The sequence below is a fragment of the Tripterygium wilfordii genome, chromosome 14 (assembly GCF_013401445.1).
Source record: "Tripterygium wilfordii isolate XIE 37 chromosome 14, ASM1340144v1, whole genome shotgun sequence".
NCBI classification, from domain to species: domain Eukaryota; kingdom Viridiplantae; phylum Streptophyta; class Magnoliopsida; order Celastrales; family Celastraceae; genus Tripterygium; species Tripterygium wilfordii.
Window position 1 is genome coordinate 65802 of NC_052245.1, and position 16992 is coordinate 82793.

At 38.4% G+C, this 16992-nt stretch overlaps 3 protein-coding genes across 10 annotated transcripts; 1 reads left to right on the forward strand and 2 right to left on the reverse strand.

The window, feature by feature from the left end:
- Nucleotides 1-208: 208 nt before the first annotated feature.
- On the reverse strand, nucleotides 209-2500 carry LOC120014372. 3 transcript variants are annotated; one of them, XM_038866312.1, is made up of 2 exons: nucleotides 2368-2500; nucleotides 209-1638 (listed from the first exon to the last, which is right to left on the reverse strand). In XM_038866312.1, exon 2 carries the CDS (start codon nucleotides 1555-1557, stop codon nucleotides 439-441), a length of 1119 nt encoding a protein of 372 aa, XP_038722240.1. In that variant the 5' UTR covers nucleotides 1558-1638; nucleotides 2368-2500; the 3' UTR covers nucleotides 209-438. The 3 variants fall into 3 exon arrangements, with proteins under 3 accessions (XP_038722240.1, XP_038722238.1, XP_038722239.1); XM_038866310.1 differs by having other exon boundaries at nucleotides 2295-2497; XM_038866311.1 differs by having other exon boundaries at nucleotides 2169-2497.
- Nucleotides 2501-2635: 135 nt separating this feature from the next.
- LOC120014475 (DNA mismatch repair protein MLH3) lies at nucleotides 2636-13263 on the forward strand. 5 transcript variants are annotated; one of them, XM_038866435.1, is made up of 26 exons: nucleotides 2637-2793; nucleotides 2875-3012; nucleotides 3497-3548; nucleotides 3631-3678; nucleotides 4253-4407; nucleotides 4548-4605; nucleotides 5418-5475; nucleotides 5619-5711; nucleotides 5821-5986; nucleotides 6085-6100; nucleotides 6193-6413; nucleotides 7634-7700; nucleotides 7781-7864; nucleotides 8121-9581; nucleotides 9660-9768; nucleotides 9851-9963; nucleotides 10475-10545; nucleotides 10651-10848; nucleotides 11238-11282; nucleotides 11398-11451; nucleotides 11551-11657; nucleotides 12076-12124; nucleotides 12266-12325; nucleotides 12425-12497; nucleotides 12634-12719; nucleotides 12873-13263. In XM_038866435.1, exons 2-26 carry the CDS (start codon nucleotides 2887-2889, stop codon nucleotides 13047-13049), a joined length of 3747 nt encoding a protein of 1248 aa, XP_038722363.1. In that variant the 5' UTR covers nucleotides 2637-2793; nucleotides 2875-2886; the 3' UTR covers nucleotides 13050-13263. The 5 variants fall into 5 exon arrangements, 4 of the variants coding, with proteins under 4 accessions (XP_038722363.1, XP_038722364.1, XP_038722366.1 ...); XM_038866436.1 differs by having other exon boundaries at nucleotides 9675-9768; XM_038866438.1 differs by lacking the exon at nucleotides 8121-9581 and having other exon boundaries at nucleotides 9675-9768.
- Nucleotides 13264-13344: 81 nt separating this feature from the next.
- LOC120014477 lies at nucleotides 13345-16600 on the reverse strand. 2 transcript variants are annotated; one of them, XM_038866442.1, is made up of 6 exons: nucleotides 16361-16600; nucleotides 15874-16163; nucleotides 15354-15438; nucleotides 15149-15203; nucleotides 13999-14137; nucleotides 13345-13816 (listed from the first exon to the last, which is right to left on the reverse strand). In XM_038866442.1, the coding sequence occupies exons 2-6, from the start codon at nucleotides 16045-16047 to the stop codon at nucleotides 13754-13756; spliced, it is 516 nt and encodes a 171-aa protein (XP_038722370.1). In that variant the 5' UTR covers nucleotides 16048-16163; nucleotides 16361-16600; the 3' UTR covers nucleotides 13345-13753. The 2 variants fall into 2 exon arrangements, with proteins under 2 accessions (XP_038722370.1, XP_038722369.1); XM_038866441.1 differs by having other exon boundaries at nucleotides 15874-16215.
- Nucleotides 16601-16992: the final 392 nt, after the last annotated feature.

Sequence of the window (16992 nt, forward strand, 5' to 3'; positions counted from 1 at the left end):
TAATTTATCACATACATTTCAGGCGTCACTTAGTAAAGATAGAGAATGAAACCTAGAAAATGGATTTTCTCAAGGCAAGAGATTGAAAACTAAAAATCATTATTATTACATGCATACTCATCAGCAGAAAACCAGGATCAATACACATGAATTTACAAAAGAATATGTATTTTTATTGTAGTTCCAAACCTCTCTCTAACTTTCAGCCTTGTTCTTGTATAAAGCAACAACCAATTTTTGAGATTTAATTGTGGATGCAAGCAATTTATCATGCAAAGATATATTTGGTCGGTTCCATTTCATTACAACCCTGAAGAAGCAAGAGATAAATCAAATAAAACTATTTCTATAAAAAGCACATCACCACAAGTCCTACCTCAGCTATGTATATAAACTTCCATATCTGCAGCCCCATGTCACCAAACTGGGGTTTAAACATTATGACTGTATGATTTTACTCTGTTTGAAACAATTGGGTGCCTTGAACTCCTGGCATTTCCATGTTTGTGTCACCTTGACCGACATCACGCCATCTCCAGATGGATCCACAGAATACAAGGGAATACTACCAGCTGGAGGCTTGCCCACGTTCTTTTCAGTCAACGCCGAGCTTCCAAGAATCAACTCTTCCTTCGGATTAACATGGTCCCTAAAATTACAAATGTTCAAGGGCAACTTTTTTAGCTTCACTCTACCCCTCTTCTTACTAGGGGAGTCATCTGAAAATTTGTCCTTGGAGTGACTGGATTCGGCTTCCCCATTATCCATCTCTGACTGGCCATCTTTTTCATTCTTGGTAACCTTTTCATCTCCTTTGTGGGATGGCACCTCATGGACGGATATTTCCAAATCCAGATCACCTGCCACAGCATGCCCATTGCACAAAGAAGGTGACTCTCCCAATAATACTGTACTTCCATTGGAAACCCTATTATTATCAGAAGATGGCAAGCCTTTATGCCTCTTATGCTTATTCGAACTTGAAGAATTCTTTGAGATTCTAGGTGAGGTGTTAATAGCTCGGTGCAACCTACGGGCTACTTCTTCGTCAGTCCTACACTTTTCGACTGGTTGGTGCCTTTTATACAGAAGCTGAACTGGTACATGCTTCTTCAGCTTGCCCCTTGTTTGCCATCTCTCCTTGCCGGCAGCCTCTTCAGAAAAAGTTGCAACCATGTCTAAAGCCTTCTTCGCTGCAGCAACCGCTTTTGCTGCAATAGCAGCCTTCTCCTCTACCAATGATCTGGCAACCTCTGCAGCCTTAACTGCAGATATAGCTGCCGATTTGGAGGCCTCCACAATTTCCTCAGGTGAAAGATTATGGTTGTCCAAATGAGAGTTTAACAGATTCTTGAGGCGTGTCTGAAATTCACTTGTAGATAGACTAGAAGGAGATGTTGGCGATGATGGGAGTAACGAAGAAGAAGCAGCCGAAGGTGGATGAGAAGCAGTATCACCATCATAATTTTGCTTCTTAAATCCGGCTAGTAGACGCTTTCGAGGAGGCAAAATGACATCTGAGTCCAAGCGATTAATGTCGCATTTATTAGCCTCCATCGATCCTTTTTCAAAATCTTTACAACAGAATGACAAAGAAATCTCTACCTAGATGATTCAACGGCCTCAGCTACATCCACCCTGTATCAGCAAGCAAAACTATTCATTCAGATTCAAAGATATATAGTAACACCCAAGACAGAACCAATATTGATTCAGAATTCTAGTAACCCACCAAACTATGAACATTAAGCATTCAGAAACAGCGTCAACCCAACCAGTTACTTAGATCACAATAAAATTCAGTGATGATTTGTGAGATTTTGAGTAAAATGGATCTAAACCCCATAGTTACTGCAAATCCAATTCCTCAACCAAAATTCAGTAATGATTTGTGAGATTTTGAGTAAAACGAATCTAAACCCTAAAGTTTCTGCAAATCCAATTTCTCAACAATTATTCGCTAAAAGTTCAAGCAATATCCTATCATGTTGAGGATCGCGCTCTCTATCTGAAATCTACATACAGCAGCAGCAACAGCAACCCAAAAGCAAAAGTTTAAACTTGTAACATGTTAATCAATCAGATACTTCACATACATCAAATTCAGATTTTCTCTAACGATCCCAAAAACGATAAGAAAGGGAAAATTCCTCAACGTCAAAAGATACTTCAGATACACCAAATTCAAATTTTCTCTAACGATCCCAAAACCAATAAGAAAAGGAAAATTCGTCAACGTCAGAAACAATCCGCCATTGCTTGAAACTGTGAAATCCGATACGGCTCAAACGCACCTTTAACGTGGATTGATAAACATAGAGCAAGCATGTTTGGCATGCCAAATTCGGACATTTTCAATTCGAGTACCTGATCATTTAGTCCTTCTTTTACCGTCTGCGAGAGGTGCAGAGAAGGAAACAAAGATTTGAAATTAGGGTTTTTTGGTGTTCGTCATTGTCACGTGAAGGAAAGGAGGAGAAATCCAGGTCGTGAAGGAAAATGGAAGATCTTTGGTCTGTATTTATATTTATTTTATTTATTTTGCATATAAATTTTTCATTGGCTGCTGCTTCTGGAAACGCTAAACCTCATTGCAACAGAAAGTGCCACGTCACTCGTTTACTAACGGCGCCTTTTCGTTTCAGAATGCTTCGCAGTTGGAGAGAGAGACCGCCTTATTTTTTGTTCTATAGCTACTGAAAGCGCGCGAAATCGATGTTATGCTCTCTTCGGGACTCATATAAACGGCGGCGTTTGAGCGGAACCTTATGCCCCGACTGGTTCCAAAATTAGGTTGGCAACTGTTTCGATGGTTTTCCTTGTGCCTTCCATTTCGCTGCCTGAAATCTGAATGTTAATGCATTGCTATTGCAGTATCAGGTCGAGATGGACAGTATCAAGCCCTTGCCAGAGGCTCTTCGTAGTTCGGTCCGTTCAGGGGTTGTGTTGTTCGACTTAACGAGGGTTGTGGAGGAGCTCGTTTTCAACAGTCTTGATGCCGGCGCAACGAAGGTATTGCCCTTATCTTTCGCTTTTTGGGGCAGAGTCTTCCTTTTTTCTTTTCTTTTTCTTTTTCTTTATGGGTTTCTCTCCCCAAATTTGTATGGAAAGCAATTATGGAATTTGATTGCTGGAGTTCTTTGATAGGTAAGGAACGATATGGTACTATGATGATAATGATTTTGGGCTGACCCTATACATAGACATAGATAATATCAGGTTAAACGGAGGATAATTTGTTGATGTTTCTGGTGGAGTCTCGCACAATTACCAAATCTGTTTCATGATGAAGTGCATACCTATTTTGGATGGGTTGGGTTTTATAGCTATTTCCGGATGCTGTGCCTCTCCATTTTGATAAGGAGTCGTTATACCTCCATGGATGTATAACTGTTTCTTGTAATTAATTGGTTTATGCATATTACTTAGATAGGAGATTTCTGATGCTAAAGCAGTGCAAAGTATTTGATAAGTTGACAATAGTTTATTGTATCAGGTATCAGTCGCTGTGGGTCTAGGGACTTGCTATGTGAAAGTAGTGGATGATGGTAGGCTGTGATCTTCTCAGGGTTAAAACAGCCTCATAAATATGTTTCCATTTTGATTACCCCATAATTTATCTGCTTGCAGGATCAGGTGTCTCTCGGGATGGATTAGTGTTACTTGGAGAAAGATATGGTAATTAAAAAGTTCCATTATTCTCATTTTTCATTTCTGACAATTTTGCTGCTAGATTGGATGCTGACAAACTAACACAACTGCAGTAAAAGAGAGAGCCATTGTTGAGTTAGTTGTCCTTTAACAAATGCACAATTGGATAGATTTTCTTGTGTACGCAGACTGTTTTTATAAAACTGATGAATTGCACTTTTGGAATAATGTAGAAGTGGTGAATTATCCTAGCAGAAATCCCAAAATTTGCTAGAAATATTGATTGTTTCCAACGGTTTATTATGTGTCGGCAAATCGTTGACTTGATTTTCAGTAGGAGACTGTCGAGACTTTTGACTCTTGTCATATCACATAAAGAAAGGTGATAACTTCTCATAGTGCTTTATGGATCCTGTGAGAAGTACAACGAGACTCTTATTCTCAGAGTGCCATAAGTGAATGATATTTTATGTTGCCAATTACAAAACTATCAAAGATTCAGATATGATGGGGGAGAAGGATTTGGGGGAAATAACACTTTATGAATATGATATGACCATCTTTCCCTGTTAATGCATGGACGAATGCAATTTCTGAGCAGCAACATCAAAGCTACATGATTTGGCTAATGTGGATGCCACTATTAAGAGCTTTGGCTTTCGGGGAGAAGCATTGGCTTCGATAGCTGATGTCTCATTGTTAGAAATTGTAACAAAAGCTTGTGGGAGGCCGAATGGATATCGCAAGGTCATGAAGGTATTTATTGCTCTATATCCTTTTTAAAATTTACTTTTTTGGTTGAAACTTTTCTTCCCTATGTGCACATTCATAATCTATTCTGCTATTAATGCAAACTTGACTGTTGTTGAGCTTTTCGTTTTCTTCTTCCCCCGCAGGGAGCCAAGTGCTTGTATCTTGGACTTGATGATGATATGAAAGATGTAGGCACCACAGGTAACATAATTTTAGCTTGTAAGAGGCCAAGAGCTCATGCACCTTGACTAGCTCCCCAACAAGGAGATTTCTTGTGTTCTTTTGTGCTTGAGTTATTTTCTGAATCTCTCATTCTCCCCTACATTTGCATGTGTCTACACTAAAGAGAGGAAAATATCAACTTGGAGCTTCCACTGAGAAAATGTGTTGAAGTTTCTTCTACTTTACGAAGTAATCTTTGCATTGAATTGTATAGCATCTAGGGGATTTTCTTGCTCCTTTCCCTTCTGGTTGCGGTACATCTTCTGGGATGAATTGCTTTATATATTGTTTGCGAATGTTGATCTATATTTACACCTATGCACTTGTACTCTTGGAGAGAAGTTGTTTAATGAATTTATATGAGTTTATCTAGATAGTAGATATTGCAGATGGCAAACATTTAGCTTCACTTTTTAAATTCTCATGTGTTGAAAATTCAAAATGATTCTTCATTTTGTCTTCCGAAAGTAACAGGAAAATGACAATGTTTTCACCCTGGAATTTGTATTTGGAATGCTCCAAAGCCCACTTGAGCATTCAATTCTGGATCAATACCAGAAAGACGTCTCTGGTCAACGTCCTGGCATCTGAAATATGGCAATTTTGGCTCTTTTTTCTTTTTATTGGTCTCTTTGAAAATCCTCGTTTTCCTTGTCTTTATATTTGCCTCTAGTAGTTGTGATGTGCATGTTAAATGAAGTCACTGTTTGAAAGGAATGACCCTTATGGCCTATTTCTCATGATTACCATACAAGATGCTAATTGATGACTAAGTACTTGGCTCCTAACAGTGGTTGTTCGTGATTTGTTTTACAACCAACCTGTAAGGAGGAAGCATATGCAATCCAGGTTTTGGTTTTTCTATTTCCTATGCCTTTTTCATTAATATAGTTTACAGAGATCATTTTAGCTGCCTAAAATAAACAAAATTTGTTCCCCATTGGCCATACTGACTTGGTTTGTGTTGTTATTTGTATTTGCTATAATGGAAGCCCCAAGAAGGTCTTGCACTTGATAAAAAAATGTGTTCTTCGGATTGCCCTGGTGCATTCAAAGGTCTTCTTCAAAGTTTTCGATATTGAAAGGTGTTATCTGCTCGAATAAACTCTTAAGCTTGGTGATAATTTGTATTCGACTCTTAAGTTTAGTGATAATTTGTATTTCCTTATTTACATAAGATGTATCTATATGCAGTGAGGATGATCTTCTCTATACCCGTCCTTGTGCTTCTCCTTTGTCACTTTTGATGAGTGGTTTTGGTCTTAAGGATTCCAAATTCCTTCATGAACTGGAATACAGTGATGGCATATTAAAGCTGTCTGGCTATGTTTCTGGTCCTTATGGTTGCCATGATATTAAGGTACGATTGCTTATGCTGAAGAAACAAATGTTCTTTTTTATATTTTATCTTATTATACATGTGCCTTATGTTTATATTTTGACATTCCTTATTTGCAGGCTTTCCAGTATGTTTGTATCCATGCTTTTTGAATATCTTCGAACGATGTTCTTGGGATTTTTAGCTCAAGAATAGAGTGCAGTTTTTTTAAACCTTAGCCATTTCAGATATCAACTCACGGTTTGTATGCAAAGGTCCCATTCATAAATTGCTAAATAACTTGGGTACAAGGACTGTGTGTTTGGATCAATGGAAAGCTAATAGAGGGTCCCTAAAAGGAAAGAGAAGTACAGCCCAAGCATTGCCGGCGTACATGTTGAATTTATTATGCCCTCATTCCCTCTATGATTTAACTTTCGAACCATCAAAAACATTTGTTGAGTTTAAGGTAATGTTTTCTTGTTTATACTGGCTCTTTATAATCTTATGCTGACTTGATTCATGAGATTTTGTAACTTATAACAAGGCTGAACCAGTAACTGTTTTAATTTCCATTTTATCCGATTTACACTTGTTGAATGTGGTCGTATGTTTTGTGTAGCTTCTAGTTTTGTGGCATCGGTAAATAGTGTTACTAAATGTTTTCTCCTTCATCACGAATTTTGTGTTGTAGGCTTGTAGTATCTTTACATTTTTTTTTTTAAATTTAAAAGAAAAAAGTGTGTCGCACAAGTGCTTATAATATAGGCATGTGGCCCAATGGTGCAACCTAGAGGTTTCAAATTCAATAGTTCAATTCCTGGAAACAACCTCTCCATATTATATGGGGGTAAGGTCTGCTACATCTTGCTCGTCTCCAAACCCGTCCACTGCGGGGGCTTTGTGCATGAGAGTTGTTTATCTTTTACAGGCGAACACGTGGTCCAGTGGTAGAATTGCGGGGATGCACACTGCAACCTAGAGGTCACAAGTTCAGTTGTTGGAAATAGCATCTCCACATTATGTGTGGGGTAAGGTTTGCCTACATCTTGCTTACCCCCGACCCCGTCCTTTGGGAGAGCGTTGTGCACGGGTGCTGTTTACCTTTTTACAAGTGCTTATAGTGGTGAAAATTCAAACTAGAGAACTAAAAGGAAAAGAGGGTGATTAAAGAAGACTTCGATGGAAGTGATAAGGCAGAACATGGAATCTATAGGATTAGTCGAGAGTATAGCTTTTGATACGGATGAATGACAAAGGAGAATCCACATGGTGGATTACAACTGTTTTCTCTTATGGATTGATTTGCTGACCCCAAATTGTTTGGAATAAAGGCTTGATGATGAATGAACGAAAATTTGCTCTGTTGTAGCTTCTTTACATAGTATATTGCATCTATATCTTCCTTTCCACAGCAGATAGGATCAATCTCGATGGTGATTTACATTCCAGTTGGAAATGCTTCTTAAGTTAACAAGCAAAGCAAAAGAAGTCAATCAGTGACTTTTTTAAAAGAAGTATGCTTACCATGTTGAGATTTTTTCTTTAATTTTGATGTTTTCCCAGGTCCCTCTAGTTGATTAGTTTTGGTCTATTGCTGATTGAGTCATTCTTTGGTATGACACAGCGATCAAATCTATCACTTTCTTTTCGGCATCCTCTGAACTCTTTCTTCATCTCTCCTGTCAGGACTGGGCACCTGTGCTTTACTTTATTGAGGAGGCCGTCCAAAAACTTTGGAGAGGAAGTACTTATGGTACACATTGGATTGTCTCTTGTGATAGTTATCTAGATGTTATAACTCGGAGTTCATATTGAATAATGAAATATTTCTAGGAGAACCCTTAAGTCATGGAGCTGATATATTCCATAAGGATAACAAGTGGAATGAAGCTGACAATATCACATCAGAAGAAGAAGGTACTTACTGTTTTATACATGCCAAACATTTTATTTAGATGTCAATCTGAGTGAAGCCTCAATCTATGTCTGCCAGTTCCATAGATGCTATTCAAGTGGGAGGAAAAAAGATCTACTAATTTAATTTATAATATGTTAATGATCTTTGTTAGTGACTTGTGGGCAGGCCATCTGCATATGTGCTTAATAAACTACAATAGATTAACCTTGATTCGGTTTCTCTTAGTCAAGTTTCTGTACTTCTTTGTGCTCCTAGATATTCGTAATGCTTATTGGGTGGAGAACTCTGAATTCACATTGAAGAAGTGTGGCGTGCAGAATCATCAGACTTCTCTCTACATTCCTTCCTCTCCTTTGGAAATGCAAATTAAGGACAAAAACTGGTCTTTAAGTGAAAATCATGATAAACTTCACATTTGGCAGTATCACAAGTATGCTGAGTTGGAGCAGCAAACTGATATGGAATTTGTTGATCAGATTGACTATTCTTTTCAATTATGTGGCGATTCCCTTGCAGAATGCGCTGCTGCTGTGGTCCCAAAAAGTGAGAATCATCTGTTGACATCGGATGATGATCTTTTTTTGAATAATAGTTATTTTATGAAAAATCGATATGCTGCTTCTAAAAAATTCAAGAAATATGGGGATGGTGATCTTTTCATGTCAAGAATGCAGAATGAGTTCCGTAACGCTGATCCAAGTTTGATAAGAGAAACTGAGGCGTGTGCATCTCCTTACGAGTCTGGCGAATTTATCAAAAAAAACACAGATAATTACAAAATGCCATTCATGCAAAGTTGTACCTCACTTGGAAACCTGCTACATGATAAGGTTTTATTTGCAAATGTAGGTGGCTTTAAGAATTCAATTGATGGCTTCAGGACCAAAAGAAAACGGGTTTGCTCTGATGATGCTCTCAATATCCTAGAAGTAGATTCCATTGACCAGAGTTATGATTTTTTCCCGAGGAGTCCGTGGTTGGATGAGGCTTCAACTGCTATGCAGCTTCCCCAGCTCAAGATAGATGATGACTATTCTGGAGATGTTGATCTTCTGTCACGAGCTTCTGTAAAGTCACTCCCTTCTTATATAAAGCCATTTTCGAATGTGAGAGGCCTTGCAGCTAATGTGGTTGCTCAAACAGGAAGCTCTAGCTCACGTCATCAGTTTGCAGATTCTGGATGGCATTCAGTAAGCTCGGACATATTTCAACCCATGCCATTGGATTTTGGACAATATGCCAACAAAAGTGCACTTAAAATAAGTGGTAGATCAGGGGAGGAAGATAATTGTTGGAATTATACTGATTTTGAACAAATAGGCTGCCAGTTCGATTGTGAAGCCATTTTGAAGAGTTCCACAATGGAGAACTGCAGCTCAATTTCTAGAGGCACTGGGTTAGATTTTGATAATACCCACTTTCGAAAGGATCTATGTGATAAATTTTCTCCTCCGCATTCAGATTTATCACTTGATGAGACCTCGTTATGCTTAAATACTTGTCCTAGAGATTACGCACGCATCGAGAAGTATGGAACCCAAAGAATGGGATTTAAATATGAAGATCTTACAACAGGTCATTTTCCTAAAAAACGAGCAAGAAGAAGCCATTCTGCTCCGCCATTTTGTAGAAATAAGAAAAAGGTTATTTCCTTAAATCAGTACACAAGGATGAAAGAACCCAATGCTCACACCTTTTGTGATTTGCATACTTCAGGTTTTTTTCCTCTTTTTTTCCCCCTGGATATGCTCTGCATTTTGGAACTTGACATGGTACAAAGACCTTTATAAATAGCTGTAATTTTTGCAGAAGCTAACGAAGTGAAGGATCTCCGACAATCTTTGGGTGTGCTGCATTCATCTTCAAAGCTGAATTCTGTGGAGGATTTAGAGTTTGGCACCAGGTATTATAATTTTCGTGCTTAATTTCATTTCAGTATAAATTGAGGTTGCTTCGTTTATATCTCATCGTGGGATTCATTCCAGGCAAGATGATAGGAACATACAAGATGTTATGCTAGAGACAAATGGGCTCCGGGATGATGAGAAGTTTGAGAACTCACATTGTACTTGTGCTAATGATGTTGGTCTTTTTGAAGGTAACTGTTCTTTAGGAAAAATATATGATTGCTTTGAGTGTGGTAAACAACCCCGTGCACAAGGCTGTTGCAGTAGGCGAGGTTGGAATGTACGCAGACTTCCCCCTACATAGTATGTGGAGAGGCTGTTTTGAGGAATTGTGTCTGCGACCTCTTAGTTGCATCCCTTTATCATTGGGCCACATAGTCGCCTGTGACTATAATACTTTTAAGTGTTTATCAAGGGGGTCGATCTACTGTGAATATATACAAATAGTAATTGGGGTGGAAGCCTGATTATAACTTTATCAGATATAACGGGCATAGAAATTTTTTACTGTGGGCCATCAATTTCTTTTCAAACAGTCGAGGGATTCATTGTTGGTCAGCTAGTAGATCTTATAGCTTCTGCTATTTCTGAGACATTTGAAGTTCAAATTTAGGTTTTCATTTCTTTTTGTCAGAATGTATTTTTTTTAAATTGTGACAACAATGGATTCTTTTTTATGATCTTATACTACCTCTTTTCCAGATTTTATTCCAAAGGAAACCGAGGAATCATTACATTATGCGGTCAAATGGCGCACTAGACCACAAACTACGGTCCGTGTTTTTAGAGTTTGTTAATTTTTCTGATGTCTGGAACTCTTTTTTTTTCACTGTTCGAACTCATCATTAATTACTCTAAAATTTCCCCTTTTTTTGCAGAACAACGGTAGGCCAAATCATATTCATGATCAAAATAAAATACTTGAAATTTCCTCAGGGTTCTTCCATCTTTCTGGTGATTTGTTATTTCCTAAATCTATCAACAAGAACTGCCTTGCGGGTGCCAGAGTTCTCCACCAGGTGGATAAGAAGTTCATCTCCATTGTAGCTGGTGGAACTCTTGCTGTTATTGATCAGGTCCTTTCAGTGCATCTTTATTCCTGTTTGATATTAGTTTTACCGTCATGCATTTGATTCCATAAATTCAATAACTTTCTTGTTGATACTTGATAGTCTGTTGTTCCACTTTTTCTGTAGAGATTGAAAGGGACAGGATTCATGTAGGATTTTTTTTTTCTATAAAGTTCATACCGAGAGTACATGAGTTGCAACCATGAGGATACTTCAAACATGAACACATAAGTTTAATGCCAATACATATACATGTTGCAATTTCTAAAAATGCACGTCTGCATTCACACTTTCCACACAAATTGATGGATGAACATTAAGAACACATAAAACAGAAGAATCATCTGCAGACATTTGGCTGTGTCTATAACTTCCGCAGTGGTTATTTTCTACAGCATGCTGCGGATGAAAGGATTCGACTGGAGGAACTTCGTCGCAAGGTATTCTTCTTGGTGGAGAAAGCTAATAATAAGCACCAGAGACAATTCTTGCGTTTGTTATATTTTTGCATTAAATATATCTGTTGAAACTTACTAGACTTAGTTGAATGTTTAGGTGCTATCTGGGGAAGGAAAAGCAGTTACCTTTCTGGATACTGAACAAGAGTTGGTATGTCTCTTTGATGCCAATTGAGTTTATCCTTTGGATCTTCATGATGGTTTTGTGCCAGTTAGGTCTGTAACATGTATCTTTCCATGTTGATGATAGGTCCTCCCTGAAATTGGCTATCAGTTACTGCACAATTATGCTGATCTGATCAAAGATTGGGGTTGGTTCTGCAGCATCCACTCTCAAGGTTCAAGGTCCTTCAAAAAGTGAGATATCCTGTAAATTTCGTTCTTCATATTTGAACCTGCTCTTGCATTCATATAAAATGATAGATATACATTTATCCATTCATTATCATCGTTTGCCCTTCTCACTGAAAAATTAACCGAGACTTATTTTTGGATTGGAAAATTGGATTCTTATTACATCAACTCTGATGACTACGTTAAATGCTTGAGCAGTGTCCAATGACATGATTTAATCTTGTTGACACACAGAAAAATGCTGTATGGGATTCATTTTACACACCTCTTTTTTAACTAAATTCTTTTTTGAAATGACATTACACCCCTTATTGCTATGGATCACTTCATCAATTATTTTTGAAAATGAGGGAGTTATATTTTTCTCCTCATATATTATATTTTTTTCTCCTCATATATTATATTTTTTAAACTGGTTCAGGAATTTGAATGTTCTTCACCAGCAGCCGACTCTTATCACACTTCTGGCGGTAATGCACTATAACAATTTTTTCCTTAGCTATTGTAAAGATCGGACTGCGGGCTCTGTGCTATTGAAGATCCCTATGGGTTTGCCTGTATAGTGCTGGTTATAATATTATATTGATGGTTTGATTGTAATTGGGATGCAGGTGCCCTGCATTTTAGGTGTCAATCTAACTCACATGGATCTGCAGGAATTTCTAGAGCAGGTGTTATTATCTACAATAAGCTATTCCCCTTTTCCCTCAACTCCCTCTCTGCAAGCATGCAACGCTCTTTTAATAACAGTTCTCTAATGCAATTTCTAGCTTGGTGATACTGATGGAGCATCAACAATTCCACCATCTGTCATTCGAGTGCTTAATTTTAAAGCTTGCAGAGGTGAATGCTTGATCCCGCTTAAAATGTCTTATGGATTGAAAGAGCATTATAATTTAAAGTATGTCTTCCTGGAATTGGCATTTCATGATGGTCTTTTCGTCGTCTTCTTTTTTCTTTTTCTTTTTTATTGGTTAAGGTGCAATTATGTTTGGGGATTCCTTGCTGCCTTCAGAATGTTCCCTCATTGTTGAAGAGCTAAAGCAGACCTCTCTCTGTTTCCAAGTAAGTCAAAAAGCATATGACATTTCAACGCAAGTGATTGTGGGAATTGATTTTCCATCTTCTATCTGTATGCATGTGTAATATATGTTTGGAGAGAGAGAGAGAGTTAATTTTAGTCTCTTATGATGAATGATTTAAATTATTTTTATGCAGTGTGCTCATGGACGACCAACCACTGCCCCTCTTGTCAACATGGAGGCATTTCAGAAGCAGATAACTAAGCTTGGGGCATTAGAGGGCGACTCAAACAAGCCATGGCATGGTTTGTGTAGACAGGAAGTTAGTCTTGAACGTTCTGCCCAGCGATTAACAGAAGCTAGAGGCTTTTAATAAATATTAGTAACGTGGAAGCGCTGCATAAGTCTAAATGTCTGGTTCAATGAGATGGTCATCCCTAAACCCTAAACCCCATAGATCAATACTGGAGGCGGGGCAGCAATTCTCATGTCTCTGCAGCTTTGCCTTTGAACATAAGAGACTTATTACAGTACGAATGTCGATCCTTTTTAAACATCATCAGTTTATGTACCATAATTTGGGTCAATTACTGTACCCATTTTCATTTTAGGGTTCAGGATCTCTAAGAGTAATTTGGCATGAGCCCGTACCACTTGCCACTATTCAATATACAAATTGGAACTATAATTTAGAACATGGAAGGGCGTTCGTTTATGAGAGGTTTTTGGACGGACCCTCGGGTGGGTCTATCCTTTTCCCTGTTTAAATCAAATCCCAACAACTTGAGCCCTGTTTTGATTCCGCTCTCACCATACACGTAAAGATGGTCAGACGCCAGTCAAGTGACGAAAAAATTCTACATTCTCTAGAATGCATCCCGCTAATTGTAGCAGATTGAACTTGCCATACCATCTCTCTCTAATGGAGTTGTTAAACTTGAATGCTTTGGGGAAGGTAGGTTGCGCCTCCATTTCTTCCAAAACATGTATTTTTCCACAGGGTTCACTGCCTGATAGCAGTGCATCACATCCCTCAACATTGTTGTCCATCTTCTGTAAAAAATATCATAACATTCTTCAGTGAAGTTGGCTCAAGGCCTTCCATATGGGGATCAACATCTTCAATGGTGGACGTAATTCCTGGACAAGATTCATGTCATGATTATGTCAGAACCTCTTCCCTAAGAATTTCCCTTTTATCTTTTTCAGTTGACATGACATTGGGACCAAAATCTGCAGTTTTATCTGATTGATATCTTGCGAATTTGAGTCAATCTTAAAATTCATTGCACAAGTTCAGTGTATTGAAATGCCCACTTCACCTTGAATACCAACATCAGTTCCTCTTCCCCACGCAAAATCAGAGCCAAGCTCCAGTAACAAGTCATCGGTGTCACACATTCTAGCAGCACAGGTTTCAGAATCTTTTCAATGGGAATAAAGCGGCGGAAAGCCTTTCCACTGAGGAAAATAAAAGACAAATGTCAAATTATTAAAGAAACCAAAAGTTTTTGAGCATCTATCAGTGCATGCATGTTTCGATAGGTATTACATGAGCAAAACTTGATATACCAATTCTTGATTGTAGTTAAGGGCTGAGGTAACTCAGTTTATGGACAAGAACAGAAGCTAAGTTTAAGGACAAGAAATAAAAGGCAAGGATACATAATAAGCTCTGAGCAAGATCATTTAAAGTAGAAAACAACTTAGTCTCTTAAAGAGGCAATAAATAAACCAAAAAAATGCATAAATAAATATAGATGCAAAATGCACAAGTGATATTGAATCTGTCATGAAGCACCTAGAGAGAGCTTAAAAAGGTGGACAAATTTTTATTACAGTCAAAGGCACTGCGAGGGAGAGAGGGGGAGGGGCACCAGGCTCCAAAGAGTGCAGAGGAGGGGCTAACTAAAAGAAGGGATGGGTTACATGAAGCTGATTTTCATCCACAGTACATGAGCATTAGCTCTGAAAATTGACAAGCGGTAACCATCAATCTCTAATTAAATGAAAGCGACTATCCATTTTCCTAGCCTACAACAGAGATTTCTCTTGAAGCAGTAAATTAAGGAACGAATAATATCTAATTTTGATTGTGCAAGCTTAGCATCTGAAAGGGTTAGCCTCGGTCGCAACACGAGATGACAAAGACAATTTATATTGCTGTCTTCATGAGCAACTTCAAGTTTTAAACTGGTTATATCAATAGCATTCTTCCAATACAGAGCTGAAATGTGCAAGAAAAAGAATGGTCCAAATTCGCAAAAGTTTAAAGCGAAAGGTTCCAAAGATGAGGATAACGTATCAAGACTGAGAACTTGAAAAGATAAGCAAGCTTGCTATCTCTCCAACATACCATTCAGGAGAAAAAACCATTCCTCCAGTTGGAACACAGTTTTAGAGCCAAAAGTGATACATTAACAATATCCACCTACAATGAATATCATACCCAGGGGGCAAAGAGCGATATACCTTAAATAATGAGTCTCGAGTTGAACTCCAAAAGCCGGCAGGATTACGATAGACTCTGATCATGCAAGCACAAAATTAAGTAACGAAAACCTAACAATAATGTCTTGCAAATGGGAATGAAACGTGTTATGAACTACTACACTGCAAGCTATTGTGGCTTTCCGTTAAAAATAAAATATTTGATAACCGATATCCAGGTGCTCACCTTTCTTGACCGGCTTCCGAATCAACAATATGACAATGAATGAAGTAAAGAGGAAGCTACAAAATAGAATACTGAGCGACTTGTCCTGTTAATTACATAAGCAAAATTTTTGTTATCAACTATTATTAAACCTGTGAATGAATCCAAAATTTGGTACCAAATCTAAAGAGCCTGACATCAATAAATGCCTTTATGGCGATAAAATTAGTGCGACTATCAGGCACTCGCATTTCCTCACCCTTGATTCACAGTTAGATAAGAAATTAAAACAGTGGACAATCTGCCAAAGATGAGCAATGATGGGACATATAGCAGCCAGAACCACCGGTGATGAGAAGATCAAATTTAGCTCAAGTTGTAGTTTTAGAAAGAAATAAGGAATAATTTCCCGAAAAAGACAGAATGCCAACGGTACTCACTATTAGCATATAGGTAGGACCTAACAAGGCAAACATCATCTGTCCTATAACTTGTTAAACAGAGAAGTAAAATGCAATCGAGTGGAAGTAGTATCACATACCTTGAGCAGGAAGATATTCAACGCATGTGGTAGAAGAAGAAGAATAAGAAGAGCTGGACACAGCCTTAGAAGGAGCCCAGCCCCAACACCAGTCCTCCTCCCAACTTGAACATGGTGAAGGTCAATTGCATCACGATTCTCCTGGTAGTAACAATATTTCCGACTAACAATCATATTCACATTCACATTCACATCAACATTGAAGATTCCAAAGCAACACGAATTAACGATCAAGGCGGCCGCCCCTCGACCTCCATTTTGCCGATGCCGACCGCGGGTGCAAATGAATACTAGTAAAGAGACCGACACCAGACCATGCGAGAGAGAGACGACGTCGTTTAACTACAGTCAGACCGGACGTTTAAAACCACTTTGAAGAATAACTCTGAAAATGTTTCCGATTTTCTATTTTACATAATTCTCTCTAATTGAAGGTATAATTTCCGACAAGAAGAAAGAAAATGACAACCGGAACAAAAATAATTACCTGCAACTGTTTCAGTCTGTGTATGTAGCTATTCAGCTACCTGCTCTCTTCTACTCGCTTAGATGGCGGATCCAGTGGAGGCGATGAAAGCTCTATGATGGATATGGAAGCAGATGATCAGATTCAGATGGCACAAGAGTTTGCACAGATGTGGCTGGCTTACAAGCCCAGTGCCCACCCACTCTGGAGTTTTAACTTTTAACTAAGCTGGGACGGGACCGACATAGGATAGGATCATAGGACAATGAAACGATCTAGCTCAAGCTCATAATGATAATGTAGCTAGATGGGCCGCCTCAGCCCATGGGACTGGGAGCATCCCTTCACTTCCCTTGTTCTGTTTTGAATGTGCTAGGGCCTAGGTGTGGCAAACTATATGGGCCTGGAGCCTCCATGAGTTTTATTAGTGTTTTCATCCATAGGCCCAACCCAATATTGAAATAAGCCCACTAAATATCTTCAAGTCTTTGACTTTAACCCATGTTTGATGATGATGATGATGATGATGATGATGATGATAGTAATAGTAATCTTCCGGCTTGTCCATGGAATAATTTACGTCATTGCCAACTCCAATACAATGCCAAACAATCACTCGTTTACCCATTCAAGCAGACTTGTCAGACCATATA

What these genes read in the sequence shown, in the direction of transcription:
- LOC120014372 (XM_038866312.1), bottom strand. Translation starts at nt 1,557, where the DNA reads ATGGAGGCTAATAAATGCGACATTAATCGCTTGGACTCAGATGTCATT.
- LOC120014475 (XM_038866435.1), top strand. Translation starts at nt 2,887, where the DNA reads ATGGACAGTATCAAGCCCTTGCCAGAGGCTCTTCGTAGTTCGGTCCGT. An exon ending in GTTACTTGGAGAAAGATATG is followed by an intron (nt 3,679 to 4,252) that starts GTAATTAAAAAG and finishes ATTTCTGAGCAG; the next exon opens with CAACATCAAAGCTACATGAT. An exon ending in GATATCGCAAGGTCATGAAG is followed by an intron (nt 4,408 to 4,547) that starts GTATTTATTGCT and finishes CTTCCCCCGCAG; the next exon opens with GGAGCCAAGTGCTTGTATCT.
- LOC120014477 (XM_038866442.1), bottom strand. Translation starts at nt 16,047, where the DNA reads ATGATTGTTAGTCGGAAATATTGTTACTACCAGGAGAATCGTGATGCA. An exon ending in CTCGAGACTCATTATTTAAG is followed by an intron (nt 14,138 to 15,148) that starts GTATATCGCTCT and finishes TATTTTCCTCAG; the next exon opens with TGGAAAGGCTTTCCGCCGCT. An exon ending in AACTGATGTTGGTATTCAAG is followed by an intron (nt 13,817 to 13,998) that starts GTGAAGTGGGCA and finishes AATCTTGTCCAG; the next exon opens with GAATTACGTCCACCATTGAA.